General features: G+C 35.0%; 1 protein-coding gene across 2 annotated transcripts in view; it reads left to right on the top strand.

Annotated features, from left to right (window-relative positions):
- UNC13C (unc-13 homolog C) overlaps positions 1–22928 on the top strand; it is a 171207-nt gene that overhangs the window by 100523 nt on the left and 47756 nt on the right. For both annotated transcript variants that reach the window (XM_083850451.1, XM_083850452.1), the window contains 4 exons: positions 632–721; positions 1319–1447; positions 7110–7243; positions 14991–15076. In XM_083850451.1, coding sequence (XP_083706577.1) covers positions 632–721; positions 1319–1447; positions 7110–7243; positions 14991–15076 — 439 coding nt within the window. The remainder of the gene's footprint in view (positions 1–631; positions 722–1318; positions 1448–7109; positions 7244–14990; positions 15077–22928) is intronic.

Raw genomic sequence — 22928 nt, 5'->3', positions numbered from 1 at the left:
GTGGAAAGAGGGGAAGGGAATGTTTAAAAGAACCTCAAGACATTACAGGTAGTAGACGCTGCACATATTCACTTTTTAAGACTTAAATCTTCATGGAGCATGTAAATTCATTTTAAGTTCTTTTAGCACTGAAGAATGTTATTCCAATTTTATCAGGGCATGAGGATGACTTTCATTAGTATGAAACCATTTAAATAACAGCATTTCCCAACAGTCTCCCTGTTAACCTAGAGATCGCAGCAAAAATTTCATGAATGATTCCTTCAGTAACCTTACTACAGAGTTTAAGCCCACAAGTGAATTATGTGCCATGGAAAATCCATAAATGATTTCCATTAGGAACACTTCCGAAGACTTTTTGTACTACCTTTACTTCATCAGTGTTCTGAAAATATCATAGTAATTTAAAACATTCATATTACAAAGCCAGTAACATTATCAGAAGTGCTCCTATTTGCATCAAAGGGATACTTATCACTGACTTTCTCACAAGCAGAATTCAGGCAGCAGATGAACTTTTCTAATCCTTCCAAGCATCGTCTTTGTTTTCCCAGATTATTTTTTCCTAGTTTTTCAAGGATCATACCTTTACTTCCCATCTCACGTGATTCCTCTCTTCCTGATTCAACAGGATAACTTTCCTGCCAGCAATTCTGAAAGACTTCAAGATCTGAAATCAACTGTGGACCTGCTTACCAGCATTACTTTTTTTCGAATGAAGGTATTGTCTTTTATTTGCAAAATATCCAGGTGGTTCAGTTCTGAAAGATTTTTTAGAATGAGAATGGTGTAAATTGATATAACCGGATGGGAACACAAAATCACAAAACACCTTGTAACAATAGCTTGTGATGTCATTGTGGTAGGCACTACATAAAGAGAATTAAATGATTCATTAACTTCAAGTTCATATTTATGTATCCTAAGTGGAGTAAAAAGCTGAAGCTATTACTTTAGAAAATGAAGAGTTGTTTCTTTGATATGCAGTGAAAATCATGTAATTTTATGGTTTAATATCTTAAAGAAGAAAACCTCAAGATGTAAACCCTTGGGCATGTATGCTAATTTCATTATATGAATAATCTCATTCTAATAAAGATTAGAGATACCATTTAATTGCTTAACTGAAGTGTATGTTTTAATGCATTTTTAAACTAAGATCACCTGAAGCCAACATATATTTTTTTTTAATATTTTTACCATTATTATATTTCAACACTTTTCATCTTGTGTTGCAGATCTATATTCATTGCAACGCTTGTATTTATTCTACTCTACATGATTCTGAAATTCTATCATTTATGAAATATTTTATTAGGTCCTTGAATTACAGAGCCCACCTCGAGCTAGTACCGTGGTGAAAGATTGTGTAACAGCCTGCCTGGACTCAACTTATAAATACATTTTTGACAACTGCTATGATCTTTACTTCCAGTTAGTGGACCAGGTAAGGCAAACACGCTTTTGCTTAGTCATTGGTGTTAGTTTACAGTAAGTAAATAGAAAGCATTCCAGTGTTCCTGCACATGAAAATACTGGGGTTATTTTCATTTTATTTATATGAGAAAGATCATCATATAATAAGAACATCCACAGATGGCTATGAATGCTTAAGTGGTTAATAAGATGAGTTTCAAAATGAAAATGTCAACTCATAAATTAGTCTTTGCAGTGGACATGGCTGTAAAATTGTCCTGTGACTTTAAGGAAGATGAAATTAGATTGATTACTGTTCATTTAAGATTTGTAATTGGAAAACAATTTTTAAAACTCCAGTGTTACACTTCAGTGACTGTAGGAGAGAAGTATTAGCATTTGCTGAAAACCACATACTATCTTTCCAGTTTTATATTTTATCACCTGTGATGTGTACTTCAATCCCTGATTTAGTAGCTGCTTCAAGAAAGCAGAGGATAATTACAAAGCATTTCTAAATAACAGTCCATCAGGTCCATCAGGGTGAACTGTATCTGCAAAATAATTATAGTATTTGTCATGTCCCAGATGTCACGCAAAAGCCTTGAAAATGCTTTTTTTTTCTCTCACCTAGCCAGAGCTTATTCTATAAATAATGTTAAAATTAAGAATTTGTATCTGCAGAATTATACAACTGTCTAAAAGGAGCATCATTGTTTTATCCCATTACCTCTTGTTCACTATCTTTGTCTTCTGAGTGGTACACTAGAAAAATGATATTTTGGTGACTACTGCCTTGAGAGGGATGAGTAATGTTTTTAGGCAAACACACATTTGCAGTGTAGTGTATCATAAATAAGAACATTAATACTACATGATATGAAATATCAAAATTAATTTGACAGCATATTTCACTTGAATCAAAAATATGAATTCCTACATTCTGAGAAAGGCAGTAAATGCTATGTATTCTACTTTTCTGAAATGAAAGTGTGTTTTCTAATGTGGGACTCCTGACAGAGAATCCTGATGAGAAAACTTACCTCTAGCTCCCAAACTTCAAACGTAAGAAACTCTCACGAACACCTGTAGGCAGAACTCTTCTTCTAGAAAATCAGTTGAATGTATTCACCTGCATAAGAACTGTCTAATAAACTCAGTAACCTTTAAGCCTTTATGAAGCTGCAGGAGCATCAAATCACAATGAATAAGAAATTTCTGAATGATTATTTGTCATGGGTTTATATTGATTTTTGCTGTTGGGTAATAAGAAATTCTTGAATTATTTGAATTCCTATTAAAACACCTGAAATGTATCTTGCTGCAGATACCTTGATACTACTGTAAACAGAGGTATATTATATGGAAAAAATAACACGATGTACAAATGATATACACATTACCTCTTTGTAATGAAGTACAACTGAGTACACAAGTGCTTCATCTTTTTCCCCTATTTCCTTTTTCATATAAGCATGATAGGGTTGCTGAATAATTGCAGAAGGAAGGAAGTCTGCAGAATTACTTTTTTTCTTTTTCTTTTTTTTTTTTTACAGAGATAAATTGTATTTATTCTATTTTCCTGAAGCAACGAAGAGAGAGAACAGATTCTGTAGAGATAGTCTGAGAAGGGTGGGCAAAAATTACACTTCTGAAACTAATATGAAATAGCCACAAGTAATGAAGCATTTGTTGTCATTATCTTTGAGAAGGTGAAGGGCTGTGTAAAGTTTCCCCCTTCCCTGCACTCATTTTTGTTGCTCGTTAAACTTCTTATATGTCATTTCTTCTCCCTGAGATTCCATTTTTTGTTGTCTTTATGTAATTAGGCTTCCAGTTTCATAATGCAGAATTGTTTTAAAATTATTTTTGCCCCTTATCTTTTAAAGGATATCTGTTCCTTCTTTCTGTGATAACCTTGATTGACAGTGTGTTTAGTCTGAGAGCACTAAACTTTTAAATATGAACATAGGGGAGGGATTTTAATTCTATCCAATGACATTTTACCCAAATGACCATACATAACAGAATAACCAGGCCAGCTTTTACCCCTAAAATAATCAAGAAACACACTGAATGCTCATGTGTTTATTCTCCAACAGGTTATATTGCAAGCTAAGGACCACTATGAATTAATAGCGGCAGCAACGTCAAACATCACTTCTATTTGCCTTATAAACAGTCCCTTTTCTTGCTAGCATTTACTCTGCTGCAATGTCATTTTGTTTGTTAAATATAATACAAGTTGTTGCTAGACTGGGTACTGATAAGTCTGCAGAGTTTATCAGCAAATGCTAATCATTTTAGTAAACTGTTAAAAGAGGAATATGAAGTAATCTTAGTTCTGCACAGCACTGCAACACCTACAAATGCTAATCTTTATTTTAAAACTTCCACTTTTTTTTAATCTGTGAATTCATAAAATAGTTTTTTCTCCCTATTTAGTAGATTGTTTAAAATGCAGAGATATTATAGTCTTTTTGTTTTGGTAGAGAATGTAAAACGAGTTAAATTGATATCTGTCTCCAAATCATTTTTTTTAGAACAGAAGGATGGATAAGGTGTCATTACATTATTTCTGTCTTACTCAATTATTTTCAAGTCCTGTACTTATTGGTAGAGCAGTGTGGAGTCCTGAAATAGTAATCAAAAAAAAAAAAAGCAAATATTCACTCAGCTAGAAAAATGAATTAACTGCAGCAGTTTCACTGTATTTACATGCCTTTTCTACTCCCTTTCAACTAGTATTCCAGCAGGTGAGTTTGTATGTAGAAACTTTAAACAGACAAGTGTTTACAAACTATAGACAAACAATTATTACCAAATATGAGAAATTTTAGTGAAAATGTGTGGAAAGCAAAATTTAAAATGAATAAAAATAGACCATATTTGAAATAACTGATCGCTAACAGTAATCAAACATCAGTCACATATATCTTAATAACTGACAGGAAAAGTTTCTGTTTCATGGCAGGTGGGAGGTAATTCTGAGGAAACGAATCTAATTAAACTAGCTTTAATAGAGAAATGAATAAGATCACTCAAATCACTACCTAACTTCTGCATCAGCTCTACAGTTGTACAGGAGACTACCTTCTGCATTTTTCTGTTGCAGTTTGCCACCAATATATCTGTACATGGAACAGCTAAATATATATCTTGTTGGAATCTATAGCTCTGAAGGATTTTCATTGAATCCAGCCATATTGCAGAGTGATTTCTGGTATCACGATTAGAACGATGAAGTAGAAACCAAAACTGTGATTTCATTAGCCTTGTGTCAAAAACCCTTAACCCAATTACCCCAGGTTCCACCCTTTAGCCTTCTTCATTAACCATTCTCTTATCTTTGCTTGCCTCCCCACGCAATGGAGGCTTCCTCTGCTCAGAGGCAGGAAAGAAAACTGAGTTCATCCTAGCGTGGTGCAGCAGAGAAGGTTCATGTTTTAGCTGTACATCTGAGATTTGAGCTGTGAGAAGTGAGAGCTGAAACCAATGAGCCCCAAAGCAACAGGAAATGGTTTATATGTAGGCCAGCACCTGCTCTCACTCAAGGGAAAGACTAGCAGCTGCTGTCTTGCTTAGGCCCGCTGCAGGCTTGGGGCTTTACTATGGTTCATTTCTTGCCTGAATCATATTGTGAATGATGCTACTCTTACTTAAACAGTAGTATTTCCATCTGGCCAGAAGTGATAGGCTCCTGCATATTATATCCACGAGTGTGCAACTCATGTTAACCACCTTCTACGTTTGCCTTCGTCTTGATCTTTACGGGATTTCTGTACAAGAGAGTTTTTATGGAGGGTACCTCTTTGTGCTACTCAAATTTTGTAAACTACGTATTTTTTGTTATGCATAATGAAGAATAGAATTTTACCTCTTGTGATTCGCATCCACATGTGAAAATCATGAAGAGTTGTTTCAGCTATGTGCCATTGTAGTTTTTTGCCTTTTGTTGTTGTTTTGTAGAAATATAGCTCTTGATAAGATGTTGGAATAAATGTGAACTGGCTTTATCTTCTACAACTGCCTTTTTCTTAGTTTTTGTGAAACATGCAGTAGCTGCTGAGGAAAAAAAAAAAAAGTAGTAGGAAAAAATCTTTGTTATAGAAACAAGGTCTTATATAATGTACAACAGGGAAAGCCCTGGTGAGTGACATTAATGCTCCAAAAATCATTTCCATTTTGAAAAGCTCTTTTGTTTGCATGGGCAATTGTAAATTGCTGGTGATATTAATCACACCATCCATTTTAACTGCTTCTGAGCCTCACCTTTATTTCAGTCACATTAGACACTGACGCTGTATCATTTGTGTATCAGCTAAATATTCAACAGGGTGATTAATGATACTTTTCTAAAATTCTCCACAGTGACAGCAAAAACAATTTCAATTAAGTGTTGCTCAAATTCCCTTTCTGCCATTCTAAATGTTGTTAATAGATAAAAGTTAATTGAGGTTAAGATAACATTTAATTAATTCACTATACTACTAATATAGGCCTATCCAAAGAGAAACAGGGTCCATTCAATTGGTCATATGTAGGCTACAAATGAGAAGCACGGGGAATGTAAAACAATATACATTTTAACAAGGTAAGAAAGTATTAATTTCTTGATAGAGTTTTTTAAGGGGTGAATATTATACATACTTATAACTACACAGAAAGGCACAAAAGGTAGGCTTTCCATCCAGGGAAATATAAAACACTGCATTACTTACTAAATATTAATTAATGACTGGACAGTCATGTTGGTAATCCATCTGACATATCAGTGTCTCGTGTCTTGCCTGGTGACGGTTACAAAAATGTAATGGGACTTCTCAGACTGTCTGTTTTGGATATGAAACTGGTTGCAGTCCTTTTTATTTACAAAGAGCATACAAAATCCCATTTCCCTGAATAAAAATAAATAAATAAAAAATAAAAATTAAAAAAAAAAAAAGAAAGAAACCAAATAACTCACTTGTTATGCTCACAGCTTTAAAGTCCTTGGAGAGACAATACCCCTCTTGAATATTCCTAGGTACCTCTTCCCAGTATTTCTATCTCCAGCGATTTTTTTTTCCCTCCTACTCTGCACTGTTTTCCTCTGCCTGTTTTAAACAAATGCATATTTTTATGCAAATATTGGTTCTTTTAGCCAATCTATCAGTCCTTGGAAAATCTCCATGCGAAATACTTCAGGCAATAGCTTTTGCTATTTTTTCTTATTACAAAATAAAGTGAAATTTATCTGCTTCTTCATTTAGAGTGAAGAGCATAGCAAGCCCAATAACTTCAGCATAGTTTAATCTAAAACAAAAGAAGCAATATTCCTTATAATTGATTTGTTCGGTATTTATTGTGTAGGATATTAAAGTTCCATCTCAGCAGACCATTTTACCTACACTCAGTTTCAGCACAACAAGAATTTTAAGAATGTATTTCATTGAATTGTGTACATGCACTATAATTCAAATTTCTCAGCTGATTTGGGTGCCTTGGCACTATGTATGGTTTTTGACATGTCCACAACCAGATACAGACTATTATACAAACTACTGTAATCTGGGTAGACTTAAGACAGTCTTCGAAACAGTCTTAGGTTCGAAGACAGTCTTCAAAACTAAGTAATAACATGTAGGTAAAAATCACATAATAGTTACTCTAATTTCTCTAATATAAAATATGTTAAAATCTTGTTTTAACAGGGTAAGAAACAAGAAGTTCCTAAAGAAGAACAGGGGCCAACAACAAAGAATTTAGATTTCTGGGCACAGCTCATTACTCTGATGGTCACCATCATAGATGAAGATAAAACCGCATATACACCTGTCTTGAACCAGTAAGTAATTACCTTCCCCATAAAAATTAAGAATCACAGAATTATTAAAATAAGGACAGGAAATACATCAGAATCAGTAATTGTATTTTAAATGTAATCTGAGTATAGATTTGTTTTAAAATACAGAATATAAAATCAACAGTTAAATAAGGATTTAGTGCTCTTGTAAATGGAAAGAAATATTTTGTTTCAGGAACTCTTAAGACACATGGTATGTGAACCATCCCAAAAAGTCAAGTAGCACAGTATTACGCAAGAGAACTAAATGGATAGACAGAAAGCAAAGCTCAGTGAAACAGTGTGATGGTATTAATATTATCATAGTATTGTGGCACACCAACTGTACAAACCATGCTGAGACTCCTTTTAGGCATTATAATAGAGTATTAGGAATGTATTTATGTATTTGTGGGGAAAAAAATAAAAAATAAAAAGCTTCACAAAAGGATACTCTCCAAATTTATGGCTACCTGGAGAGAAAGTCTAAGTAGGTAGGCTGATTTGAAAATTTTTAAAATGGAGAATGGTATCTTGGATTTACCACAGATGGAAGTTGATTTCTCAGAACTGAGATGTAATATGTGAGGAAGGACCAATCAATAACTAAGACAAGTTGAATAACTTATTGTTATACTAGTAGCGAAGAGCAAGCTAATTGATTGGTGCAAGAAAAGGAGATAGAGTGCTGGGTTTTAAAAATGAAATATACAGAAAGAGAGCAAAGACACATGTGTCACATATTAAGGCTGAAACAGATAAGAGAGAGATGTTGTGCTAATTGAAATGTGACATGATGAAGACCTGGAGAAAAGTTTCAGCTATCTTAGCTCCTTGGAGATATTTTGCAGAGTCTACAAAATCTCAGCGTAGTCTGGCTGATTTAGAGAACAATTGGAATTGAAGCTTAAACAATTAATAGAGGCATCTGCAGTGGCAGGGGAAATTTAATGGAATGGTCTGAAGAGGAGTGAGAACAATTCTGTTTCTTTCAGCCAATATTTGATAAATACTGAAAGGCACTCTGTACATGGAGATGTGCTTGTCTGTAAGTAAAAGGTAGCACATTGTCTATGGACCACAGGGGTTAGACTTAGTCCCCAAAGAAACTTCCTGGTGATAACCAGATACTGGAAAATATTTGCCTTCTGATTCCTGTCATTCTTTTAAATAAATGAAGAATTGTTTCAGTCCTGGCCAATAAGCATCTCTTTGTTCAACTATTTCCTGCGCTGGCCTTATTAAAGAACTTCTTCCTACCCCGAAGAAGAAACAAAGTTTTTTTTCTGTTTACTACATTTATACAGTTTAGTGTGAAGTTCCTCTATTAACTAAAGCTCAATTTTTGTGTCAGACTATCTGTACAAAAAATATACTTCTTATAAAACATCTACCTGAACAAATATATATATGAATTTCATTCCAGTATCTTCACTGAAAAGTACATAGAAGTAATTGTTCGGGGGACAACTGATCTTAAAAATTGTTCTAGGTGTATTCTAAGGAAAACATGATGGAGAGAGGGATGGGATAAAGAACAAAGTTCCTCTGAGAGGATTAGGACACATGCTGCAGGACAGCAGAAATTGCTAGTAAAATAAAATTTCTTTTCAATTAAAAAGAACATCAACAATAAAAAATAATCTGCTTGAAATATCTTTGTGCATTTGGAAATCAAGTTCTAAACTCTGTGCCTCTGCACATTTTTAGTAAAAAGAGTTCAATTTAGTTGTATAGCATGTATGTTGTATAAAACATATAGAGGGAAGAAATTCGTAAGTGGATACCTTCTATATGCAATTTAGCATTTTTGGAAATGCATGGAGATAATTATATATCAGCAGCTGAATGGCTATTTTATTTGCCATGAAAACCTAACATACTGCTTATTAAGAAGTTTCACCACTTTTAATTGTATGCTTGATTTATGAGTTGAGAATTGGAGACTGTCATGCAAGTTAGGAAGGTGATTTTGAGAGCAATGTTATGGATAAACTGAGATTTTATAGCATTGTTCCAAGAATGACAGAGAAATTGAGAAAATTATGGCCCATGAGACAGAAATTATTGTAGCAAGAGAAACAAAATTACTTACAGAGCACACTCCTGGTTGTCCTCTTGCTTCCCTGAGAAATGTAAAAATGTGTGGCTTTTACAAAGGCTAGAAAACCTAATGTGTAGAGTTTTGCATGTGAAATTTCTCTGAAATTTTGCTGCTTGGAGACCAAATTTTGGAACTGTTTGGAAAAAAAAAAAAAAGTTGTCTTTTTATATAATCAGTGATAAGATAAATAATATACAAATAATATAACATTACTTATTTACACAGGGGCTCTAGAATTTGACCTTTGATTATCATTTCCCTTTAATAAGTAAATGCTGCTGTTACTGTTTATCTTCAACATATGGAAATTTTCTTATGATTCTTTTTTGTGTTAAGCCTTGTTATCTTCTCACAGATTTGCAACACCACAACAGTTAACTATGATAGTTGTATAATGCCCATCAGATTGTTTTAAGTGTGGAAGTTTTGGAAAGGAAGTTTAGAGACGACTTGAAATCAAGTACTCATAGAGCCCATAAACACTAAATTAAAGTACACAAATGGTGGAAACACGTATCTTACTAAATGCTTAGACATAGAGGACAGAGAGAAGACTGACTCCACAGCAGCAGCAACAAAAACACAAAAACCTTGTGTGCATTCACATACAGGAAAGAAAAACAAATATTCTGGTATATGTAGTTTTTTGGTCACAAGCTTAACAATGCACAAAAGGATAGCATGCATGCACCAGTACAGTTGTGCTTCATTACCATGGTGATGAGGGATTAATCAAATGTAGAATAATGAGTTTAATAATGACTATTAGGCAGATACTCAGAAGACAAGGGACTGGAATGTTAGCTCCATTCTATGATGTTCTACAGTTTCCAGAGTTACAGCTCCTCTACTTTTGAGAGCAGGTCATGGCTACCATTACCCTTTTAGAGCAGATGATGTGAAAAACAGTGTTTGTATAAACTAGTCATTATATGAATGCTGTTTACTGTCCTTCCTGCAATTTGATGAAGGAATTCTAGGATGCATACTTCTTTCTTGACAAATGTGGCTCTCATACATTCTTTCAAATATATCTCCTCCCTCCATGAGTAGGATAAAAGATTTTGCAAAATACAATGAAGTGCATAAATCTTTTCTTCAGTTTCCTTCAAAGAGATTGATCTGATTTTCCTTCAAAGAGTTTGACTTGGGATTTACTCCAGTACTTGAATTTCTGGAGTACAGTTTAGATAGAGCTTAGGTAAAATAGGATTAACTTCAGTCTTTTTGCCCAGACCTTCATCGGAAATCCAGGAACATGAAATGTTATTTTCATTAGAGTAAGAAAAATGTGGTATGAGTCAGTATTTATTTACTTAGAGTTGTGTGTAGATTCGTGGTTCCTTTATCACAGCAGAAGTACTAGACAGCACCAAGCAAGCTCCTTGTCTTCCAGTCCTATCACTGTCCCTTTTATAAATTTTTTAGGCTTTTTTTTTTTTGCCTTCAACTCCAACTTAGAGATGGCACCTCGGCCTTCAATTTTCAAAAATCAGCCCTAGACTATCCAACTTAGCTCTAACTAACTTTTTGACCGGTAGCTTATGCAATCCAGCTGTTTATACAGTAGGAGGAGACTTGATCCCTTTCTGCTGAGCTTGTCTGAGTGCTTGGCATACCCTTTGCTTTTATTTGGATTAGTTTTTGATTCCAAACTGGCAGCTTTATCATCCATTAACATCTTGTGCACAGCAATAAGTCATGCTAAGAAATCATTGAGCTCTCTTACTTGTTTGGAATTGAATAATAATTTCATTCCTTTAATGAAGGGTGGTTTCTCACTGAGCTCTTTGGTCTTTAAATGAAGATCCTCCTGTATCAAACCTTAATAAGAAAGGGAGAACTGGCCCTGAGTGTACCTCTAGTTGTTGCATATTTGGTCAGAGAAACAGAGAACTTCTACATTAATCTAACCACCAGGGTCTACAAAGAATTTGACTGTGAATATATTTTTAAATATGACATATTATATAAATGTGACATATTTTAAAAATATGGTTAATTGAAAAGAATCTTCTTGGGGTGCCATTTAGTCTTTATATCTTAATGCTTTGACTAATTTTTCCTTTCAATTCTGAGTGTGGTTTTGTACGTGTTGGAATTTGCCTTCTACTGTGGCCCCAAATGTGCCAAACCAGCGGAGACTGCTGCAAACTCTGACATATGACTTTTCTAATCAGTGTCTGAGTATTCTATATGCAGGTCACTTTCAGGGAAAAAAAAAAAAAACCACACACACAAAAAAACCACATAATTAGTAATAACAGAATAACTAATAACAGATTTATATAGCTTATCCTATCATTACTCTTAAAACATTAAAACACTACTGTTGTTTCTGACATTTGGAACCCAAGTCCGGATGTACCAGAATTATCTATAGAACAAATTGAAAGTTGCACACTAGAGTTGTCAAGTACTCGTTTTAGCATTATAACATGATGTCAGGAAGGAATGTAATACAATATGGAATTTATAAGAAGCTGTTTTTGTTTTTGCAATGTTACTTTTAGGATCCTCCAAGCAGCTTTAATTGTGGTTGCAAATGTCAAGCCTGTGTTCTTCTGCTGCTGTACCCATGGATGTGTAGATGTTAGAAACTGGACATTAAAAGGATTTTAAAATTTTACATGCACTTAACATTCTGAGAAACAATTATGCCTGTGAGAGCAACAGGCATAATACAATCTCAGTCATGTTCTCCTTGGCGGTTTGCGTTACTGGTTGTTGCATAAATTCTTGATGTGAGCATTTTTCATACTGCTGGTAATTCAACCAGTTTAGTAGGATTCAATTCAATCAGTTTAGTAGGACAGTGGAATATGGCTGATGATACTAAGAACATCTCTCTGACCAAGTGAAAGCTAGGAACAAGAAAATGGTAAGCTTTTGGGGCATCGTGTACTTAGGGATAGATATCAAATGAATGCTAACAGGTTACCTGAATTTTCTATTCTTACTTATTTTTCATTTTCTCTCAATATTTGTGTAATTGTATGTGTATATACTTAAATGTATGTATGTGTATTAAAGCAAACTAGAACCACATCTTCATGGGGAAGAGGGCTCAGAAGGAAGATCCAAAAGCTACAGTTCTGTTGCTGACTGACAATCACCTGTCACAGGATCTTGAGAGAGTCACTTTTACCTTGTATTCTTCCCCATTCTATTTCTTGTCTTTTTCAAATATGAGCTCTGAAGTCAGCGATTTTTTCTCATTACATATTTTAAAATTCCTGTGTATAAATTTCTTAAATCTATTAGAAGCTTCTACATGCTACTGTAATGCAAATAATAAATTATTTTTACATGAGTAACCAAATTGAAGTAAATATGACTATTCATGCATAAAGCTATCTCTGAGGATAAATTGTGGCAGGAGCGGTGCATACCAATGCCATACCAATCATAACTGCCCACAGGAAAAAAGGCTAGCACTTATATATAGTACTTACATACACAGCCTTGGTTAGTATTTCACAGTGTCAAGCTTTGTATGTGCCCTTCTAAAGTGGGCACATATAGAATTCACAAATGCGGTATGTAACAATGGGGAAGGTTGTTTAAAATGTAGAGTAAAAGTCAAGATTTAAAACATGTATATTCGTTTAAAATGTGACATAGACATGAAACAGTTTTTAACTATTCCATAACCTAAAGTAATATAGACCTTATTTAAGGTTATGGAACTTCATTGGCATGTCCAGTTGATGATTATGCCGTATGTATATCTTTCTCGAGGATACAGAAGTTGGTATCTCTTACCATCAAGTTTAGGTACCTAACTGAAGTCAAGTGGGGTGAATTGAGGATAATGTACAGAACTCATTTAACATAACAGAAGGATAATTGCAGTTTGTGTGTGTATGTGTTTTTATAAGTTAAAATATAAACACAGATATATAAAACTAATCAAATAAGTGCATGTTTATCAGACCCAGACTTCCAGTATGGCCAGCTTTGCTATATGGACAAAAGACATTCTCAATATTAAAACAACTTTTAAATCTTTCCTCAGAGACACATTGTCAAAATTCAAGTCTGGTGCTCAGAAAGCACTCAGACTGGACTGCAGGTAAAGAAATTAAAGACAGTTACAGTTAATACATTTGAGCTTTTGAATAAAAGTAACTTTATGTTTAAAAGAATTAATATCAATTTCTGTAATTGAGCAGCCATTAGCATAAAAGAAGGCATACCAGTGATTTATGCTAACAATTGCTTCATTGTAAAGTGACAGGTAATGAACTGTGTAAGCACTTTGTTGATAAGATCATGGTCAAGTATGTCCCACTTAAAAAATACACATACTTCAATATTATTTATTCTCAGGGTAGTATGTAGCCTGGTAGAGCTGATATAATTATCTGAATTTGAGCAACACTCATGTAATGCTATTTACCACTGAAAAGAATACATCACTTAGATCATATTGCTAGTGTCATATAGTTGTCCATCATTCTCATTCCTTCTTTGGCAATGAGAAATTTAAAACTTAATTTTTTATATGAATTATTACAGAATATTTTCTGAATTTGGTTAGTGCTTTAATAAAAGGTGAAAATACTTTTCTCTGCTAGTGTAAAGTGGTGTAATAAACACAAGACAAAAGCCCTAGCTCTGTATGTTTTCTCATGAATTTGGTCTTTGATGATTTTATGTATTTATGGTGAATTGCGCTTGTATTCATATGGTTCTATTTGCACCACTGTAGTATTAAAAACTTCTTTATTACTCTGAGGATCTGTGCAGTACTTTCTGTTCTTTAGTTGTGTGGCCTGCTTTGGTCTGCTTCTGTGCTCTGAAAACCATTCACATTATTATCAATCCCACAACTGCTGTAAGGACAGACTTAAAAAAAAAAAAAAAAAAAGCTCTCCTTTCAAATATGATGTAAAAAATACAGCGTCTCACTAAAATGTAAGCTTTTGATAGCAGCTAGCAGTGAAAATAGTAACTGAAAGATTAAAGCTTTTTGTTTACATGGAGTAAGAAACAACTAGCATCTATGAAATGTGGACAAATACTTAGTAGCAGCAAAAAATATCTCAAAAGGACTCTTTTTCAAAGACAAATGAAGCATAAGACCAAAACTAAAAGTTTTAATTAGAAGTATGTATTTTTCCGCATTTCATATTCTTTATTATTTTGTCCTTTCTTCAAAGTGAAACTCTCTAAACAGGGTCTTTAGTCTAAGCCAAGGTCCCTTAGTATAAGCCTAATAAGCTTAATATAGCTTCACAAACAACTTTACTATTTTCCAGTGTGATGCTAAAGGAATTAAGGCAAACCTGTATGTTCTAAACATTTCAGCCAATAGTTTCAGGTTCTTCATAAGCTACTTGATTTGCCTGAAGTTCAGGATTTATCTGCAAGATAGATAAATGTTCCTTGGTTTAAAGCACGTTATGTGATGAAATTGGTGCAACATTCATCTAATTCGTTAGGCCCCTGACATTAGACTAGAGGTAGTTTAAGTTTTTATTTGAAGTATGGATGGTGCAGAACAGAAAATACAGTGAGTGGATAATAGGGGAATTATTTTGTGGAAAATAATTTCTTTGTACAAATATTTGCTTTACTGCTGTGCAGCTGTAAGCATAATTTCTAGCAGCAGATGAACTAATGTAATGTGATTGATTGCAGGTTCCCTCAAGAGCTGAACATGGGGAAAATCAGTGCTGAAATCATGTGGACTCTGTTTGCCCAGGACATGAAATATGCTCTTGAAGGTAATTATAAAAAAAATATTAATTGCACTAGAGAGTTCACCCATACTGACCTCCATTGCAAATCACACCTGGAATCACATTTCTGCAGGTGGTAGGACTTCTCTGATATACTTGTTTAAGATGATTCATAGGTTAGTAAAAAAGCGTTGTAAAGGAAGACTGTGACTACATGAAGTTATCTGTGGAGCAAGGAAACAAAAGAATTGTAAATTGAAATGTTAATTCTTATTACCTAAATCTGACATAAACATCAATGTCCAAAAATCACAAATATGCTTGCTAGAGAGGCAATTATGCCTATTACAGGCATTCCAGATTTTTTTACTAGCTGAAAATTGCTAGTTTGCCCATAGGAAACATTTACAGAATGAAGTTATGGAGTAAATACATACAGATAATGAAACCTCCTTTGTGTTCTAAAGACAGGTCTATTTCCAACAAAATCAAATGCAGTTTCCTTTTGTTCTATAGAGTAGTACTATGGTTAACCAAGGGCAAAATATATTTTTCTCTACAACAGGTAATCTCCTACTAATGGTTTCAGACCCATTCATTAAATTGTGATGACTGCAGAAAACCAAGTAAAAATACCTACACCAAAAAATGCTGAAAATTAAGAATTAAGGGAATAGGCTTAATAAATGATAAAAAATTTGCCAGCCCATGCACATACAATCACACTAATTTTAGACCATTATTAAAACCATCCCTTGAACAGAAATTTGTCAAATCCTAACTAATATATTTCTGTGAAGAAGAAAATATGGTCTTATCTGAACTTCACAAATATTATTTATCTGTTAAACAGAGTTCAGATTTAAATGTGGGAGAAATGCAAAAGAGGATTTTAGCTTCCATCTGATGTCAAGAGTATAGCTAAAATGAACTAAATGGATCAAACCTGAATTTGATTGGAAAATTAGGTTTTTGCTGTCTAAGCTATGTAATGAAATGTATTCCACTGGTCTTGTGTGTGTGCAACCTTTACAGAGTTTCTCTAAAGAAAAAAAGGAAAATGACTATCTCAGAAACCAATTGTAAAGAATTCAATGAACTTTTTACTGACAAACTCATGGTCAAACTTATTGTGATGGGAAAGGAATTATAATGTAGAATACTGTTTTTACAAAGCAAATTTCTCTCATCCTTCATATAAAAAAAAAGAAAAAAGCTAGTCAGAAGAATAAAGGACTTTAAGGGCTATCCATTTTTTTCCTTGCACTACTGCAGAAATAGCTAATTAGAATAAGCCAGATATTGTGATTTTTAGGAAAGAAAAACTCATGTTGCCTTCAGTCAAGCCTAACTAACTAACTGCAGAACATGTCTGCTAGGGATGAAAATAAGTGCACGTTGGATTTAAACTACAGTGCAACTCAACAGGCAGAAAGGATAAAAAAAAAACGTATTCAAAGATTATTTTCTGTATTATTCACTCCACGATGTCTAATGTGTTAATATGGTACTTTGATGATACTGCAGATTTTTGTCATGATAAAGAGAGAAAAGACAAGTGACTAAAGCACCTGTTAATGGGAGAATTGATTTGTTCATCTACTGTTGTGTTACTTTCATTTGATAGTTTTATTATTTGAATTTTGGAATTTTCACACTAAGCGCAACAGAAGAACTTAAAGACAGAAAGAAAGGAAGAAGGAAATTACAGGAGCAGTGATTATAATATGTATAATGACAGAAGAAGACATAAGAAACCAAATCTAAGGCATGGGTAGAAGAAGAGATTTGCAAACTAGTATTAGAAGGCAATGTTCTATAGTCATGTCAGAGGATCAGAAGAACTAGTTTGAGAAAGATAAGGTTAGGCAGAAGATCACTGATCTCTTTGAGAGTGATCAGCGAAAGCTGATCAGAGCTGAGAAATATGAAGACCAACTGAAAGCCACTACTTTGGGTTAGGACATATTCCTGGAAACATCAGTGATAACAGCTTGCTATCTAGACAAGCTGTAAATCAGAAGGAGGTATCAACAGATGAGTGTACAGTAACTGAATGTTCTGATCATACTTACAGGTAACTAGCATAAAGACTAATAAGAATTTCTAACTGCCATTATATTGTCAGGCTTCCATAACTTTGAATGCATAGTTATACTCTGCGCGCAGTCAGACCTGAGCACCCCTGTGCTTATCAATGTTCTGTACTGCAAGAAGGCAATTCACTGAAGACCACTCCAACTGCTAAGTGGAGTGTATTTGATCATATACCTGAATTTCAGATCAAGCAATGTTTTGTATTCTGGTTGTGAAGATAGAACAAGAAGCTCTTAAGGCAGAATTAATCATACAAAATTGGAAGGTTGGGCTGGATAAGGACTTGAAAACAAATATTAATGTAATAACTGTTTATTTAGAAAGAGGTTGAGAGGATTCATTAGAAGGCACTTGACTATTTAAGTCTATTCCAAATGAGACCCTGTGTATGGCCTTGACTCTTGCTGTTGATACTGTCTTTCTGAGAGGAGCAAATGCCATTTTTCTCAATAAAAATCCCAGGTTACTCTCAGAATCAACAGTGAAACAGTTCCTGTGGATAAAGAATAAGTAAAGGAAATTGAAATTTATTATAAATTCTGATAAATGTACATACTTTCACTTTCTGTGGTTTCATTCCTAAACAGGAATCTTGATAAATGTAGTCACAAAATATATATCAGCATTCTGCTCCTCTTTCCAGCTTTACTGTTCTTTAAATCATTAATTCTTTCCCTGAATCTTCTGCAAACTGAGTTTGATTCTGCAATGGATAATGACAATAAGATCTTTCTCTTTCAATTCTGCAAAATTAGGAGAAGCAAGCCCTTAAATATGGTCACACTTGATCCTCATGTTTTTAATGGAGTTCGTCATTAAAATGCATCGCATTTTGCTATGCCAAGTCTAGCCTTCTAAGTTATTAACGCAGACTACCATCTGTTCATATGTAGAGTTCAGGGCTGTTATCACAACCTCTACCTGATCCAATTTAGTATTAATCTTCTCAAGCATCATTTTGGTGTTATAAAATTGATCCCTTTCTGCATCCAATCAAGAGACAATGAAAAAGTCCATCATTTGAAAAAGTATCACTGATGTGATTAAAACAAACAAAAAAATAGTTTATCTAAGATCCTGCTTCTGTTTCTTGTGTGGTTTTTTTTTCGTTGTTGTTGGTTGGTTGGTTTTTTTCTCCCACTTTATTAATTCCTACCCACTGCTCAAATCAACATAAATTCAGGGAATGAATACATCATAACTCCATCCTCTAACAGAAGATGAATACTGGAACAACTAGTTTGCACTGTTATTTTCCCTTTTTCCTGAGAGCAGCGAGAATGGCTGTCCAGGCTATGTCCTCTGACCAGCTGAATGCCTCATCATCTACTCAGGGGATGTAAGGAGCTGCAGCTACTGCTGTGAAGAACTGCTGCTCTTCAGTAGTGCTGTCTGACCCCTTTGTAATAGGAGCCAATAGGTCCTAGGAATCAAGAAGCAGCAGTCATTACACCCTTCCATCTTGTCTTCCCCCTTGATTCTTCCCCAGAAACAGTCCAGACCTCTGTGATGGGCATGGAAGGATGCTAGGAGACTGCTGCTGTGAGATGTAGAAGACAGAGGGAACAGCAGCTTCCACAGCAGTGGCCTTTTGCTCGATCACAGTGGCTGCACATCTGTATGAATACTATGGTAGCATATTTGCATGTGACAGGGTAGATGGTTGCTGTCAGGGCAAACAGCTCACTTAATGGGTGAGGAGAAAAAGGGGCATCCCAAAGCACAGATCCAGTCTCCACAGCTGCTGAGATCAGGGCTACACTGTGCCAGGTTGACATGCCTTGCAAACAATAGACTGCACTAAAATCTGGCACTGAATTATTCATTTCATTCTAGATTTTCTTTTGTTTCAGATTAATAACTATGTTTTGCCTTTGGATAATACTAGAAGTTCTGTGAAAACTTCAACAAATTTATTCTACACTAGTTTTAATTTTCTTTCTGATCTAAGGAGCTTAGGATTATTTTCCTGTATAGATTCTGCATGGAAAAGGTATCACACATTTTTCTTTGAGAACTGACTTAGACTCATAGAATCATTTAGGTTGGAAAAGACCTCTAAGATGATCTAGTCCAACCTTTAACCTAGCGCTGCCAAGTCCACCATTAAACCATGTCACTAAGCTCTACATCTACATGTATTTTGAAGACCTCCAGGGGCAAAGACTCAACTACTTCCCTGGGCAGACTGTTCCAATGCTTCACAACCCTTTCAGTGAAGAATTTTTTCCTAATATCCAAGCTAAGCCTCCCCTGGCGCAACTTAAGGCCATCTCCTCTTGTCTTATCACTTGGTGCCTAGGAGAAGAGACTGATTCCCACCTTGATATAGACTCCTTTAAGGTAGGTTTGGCCCTTTTTTTTTCCCTCTCTGCAGCTTATTCATGAGGTAGCAGTGATATGCAAAATTGATTATACATTGTTTTTTGGCGTTCAGTTTATACAAGCATACCTGAGTTCATAGGATGTTTACATTTCTGTACTGTCTGGTCCTTAAAGTATTCTGTATTTATAGTACAAGCCAATGTGAACAGAGAGAATTCTAACAGCAGTGCAAATAATTTGTTACTGATTTCATATGGTAAGAAATCTTTTCTTTTCCAAGCATGAGGATGGAAAGGTTAAAAGATGATGAGAGAGTAATGAGATGAAATTAGACATACAATTTTAGAAGTATCTTTTTTATTCTATGTCCTCAGAAGTGTTTTTCATACTTTTTCTCTGATTTTTGAATACGTCAGATCAAATGTCCAAAGTTATCCAGTTTGATAGAAATAGTACATTCTAATTGTTGTTATTATGATAATCTAATTCTGGTAATGGCCAGAAGTCAAGATCAGGATGAGGCCAGAAATGAATTAGCTGTTGTGTAGATACAGTAAGAGACAGCCTCAGTCCTGCAGAAGGAATATTCTGAAGTGTCACGCCATATAAAAATAGAAGAAACTGAAAGTCTTTACACCATTTTAGGCACTTAATATAATTTGCTTTTTTAGTTTGTTGTTGTCCAAAATGGTCACACCATTCGGTGACAAATTTCAAGTCCGTTTTCACTCCAACTTAGCAATTTACAAAGTTTCTATTAAGGTAGAATGCAGCCTTGGCTTAGAGGAAGACTACAGAGCAGATTTGGGGTGGGGAGGCACAGGTTATGGAAGAGAAAGAAAGGCAGCATCCATCAGAATGCAGGATTTCATGAGGGTATCAAACTATGAAACGTTTTGATTTGTGAGTCTCATTCTGTATTCACACACTTTAACAAACGGGATTTATCCTTGTTTTTACAGAGACCTGAGGAGAGGAGAGTCAAATGTAACCTCACGGGGAATTGAGAAAGAAAGGGAAAAGGACAACCTGGTTACAACTGGGTTTAATAATAAACTTTCCACTGGCAGATAATAAAATTGAATATGATATGACTGGAAGAAGAAGAGAGTTAGAAATGCTATTTGGTCATTCTTTATTTCTCATTTTAGGTGTATTCATTGTGCCAGATGTTGCTGGAGAAAATGCAGTGGATGTCTGACGTCATTATTTAGTCTTAAAGTTGACAGTAATAGCAGTGTATATTGCCCCATATATTTGATAATGAAAGCTCTGGCCTCATTTAATCTTCTTTTATCCACTGAAAATTAATCTTACTGTGAACATTGTTATTAGCTCTTACCCAGGCAGTCACTGATTGTAAATCATTTCTGTAACAACTTTTCCTGAAGGCTGCCTACTTCAGAGCAAGACAATTTTGCTAGTCACCATTTTCTAGTACTACCACAGTACATTGACAATTAAACAGTATATGATAATTTAAATGAAACCTACAGTGATTAATAACTATGGGTAATTAATTTATACATCACATGTCTCTGTCTTTTCTGTAAACTAGTAAGTTGAGTATGCAAATAAGGGAGATGTGTTCTGTTCAGCTGAAAGGGCTGTATATAAAGACCTAGACATACTGGAGAGAGTCCATTGGAGGGCTACCAAAACGATCAAGGGACCGGAGCACCTCTCCTATGATGAGATGCTGAGAGAGCTGGGACTGTTCAGCCTGGAGAAGAGAAGGCTCAGGGGGTGATCTTATCAATGTGCATAAATACCTGAAAGGAGGGTGCAAAGATGAGAGAGCCACGTTATCTTCAGTCATGCCCAGTGCCAGGACAAGAGGCAATGGGCACAAACTGGAACATGGGAAGTTCCATCTGAACATCAGGAAGCTCTTCTGTACTGTGTGGGTGATGGAGCACAAGCACAGGTTGCTCAGAGAGACTGTGGAGTCTCCCTCCTTGGAAATTTTCAAAAGGCTGCTGGACATGGTCCTGGGCAACCTGCTCTAGGTGTCCCTGCTTCAGCAGGGATATGGACCAGATGACCTGCAGAGGTCCCTTCCAACCTAAACTATTCTGTGATATCATCTGTAGGAGCAGAAAGACATCTCCATCTTATACCAAAGGGCAGCCAAGATTTCCTCTATATTTTATTAGCCTGGAACTATATTATGCCTCATATTTCTTCTTGTGATTTATTATTGTTCTACATCTTTAAGATGATGCAACCTCACTGCAGCTCATATTTTTACAAAAACTAGACTTACACCTTTTTTTCCAGAGTAATTATATTGCTGGGGGGCAGAAGTAATCAAGCAAAAATTGTGATTTTGTCCCCCAGAAAGTCACTTGAGGGACCTGTGTTTTTAGTGCACTTCAACATGTGTTGGGGAAAAGGTTCATCCTTCTCCTTCCTCCAGGACATTCCCCTAATACAGGGATTTAGTCCAGCAGCTAGGGCTTGAATTTCCCTTTCCTTTTTCTTGAGAGCTTTTCCCCCTTTTTCTGTCAGAGTGGAGCTGCATAATGCTCACAAAGTAGGAGTGGGATCCAGTTGTATCTTTTCATGAATTCTGTGAGTTAATCACCTTGTGAACCAACTTGTATTTTGTACTTTTTCCTTTCTAGAAGCATTGACCAATGTCACCTTTCTTATTTTTCATTATCTACTGGAATAAAACCTTAGAGAAAAAGAAACTTGAATATAACAAGCAACCTTCACGATATTTTTAATCTTGCTTAATCCTAAACTTCAAATTAAGCCACTTCATACAAGCTTTCCTCACAGATTCATAGAATATTCTGAGTTGGAAGAGACCCACAATGATCATTGAATCCAAACCCTGGCTCCACACAGGACCACACAAAAATCAGACCATATGTCTGCAAAAAACTGTTATTCTCCCAGCCCCAGTTTTATTAAGTTGAAGACTCAGGTTTTTACTTTCAGGACTTATCCATGTATAGAGATTCACTAGTGGGTTTGTTTTGTGTTGTTTTGTTTTTTACTAGATGCACTGTTAAATTTCCCCCTATGGGAAAGTGCATTAAATCTAAACTAAACATTTGATACCCATCCCAGTACTCCTTGGGAGAATAGTATAAATCCATTAAAACTGCTTGTTTACACATTATCTTTTAATAAGCTTTAAGTGCAATTTCTGGGGTAGCAATTAGAGAATGTCTCTGTGTTTTTGCCTTTTCTTCTGCTATACAGGCTGATCCAGATAAAACACAGGTAATTACTAAAGCCTTGAATTTATCTTGCTGTCTGATTCTTCCTGTTCTGCAGTTTATTCTACTAATTGTTTACAAAATGCTACCACGCCTATTTGGAAGGGTGTTATGCTCAGTTTGCAATCTTCTGTCAAGCCAAAGAGCAGAGAATCAAGTCCAAATGTTTCCAGTATGAAGCATTTGAAACTTCCACTATATTCTTTAGAACCAGGGTTTTAATTATTGTCATAGATCTCCTA

This window comes from Anser anser, assembly GCF_964211835.1.
Source record: "Anser anser genome assembly, chromosome: 10".
NCBI lineage: Eukaryota > Metazoa > Chordata > Aves > Anseriformes > Anatidae > Anser > Anser anser.
Note: the sequence above shows the minus strand (reverse complement) of the source record. Positions and strands in the feature narration are given on the sequence as shown.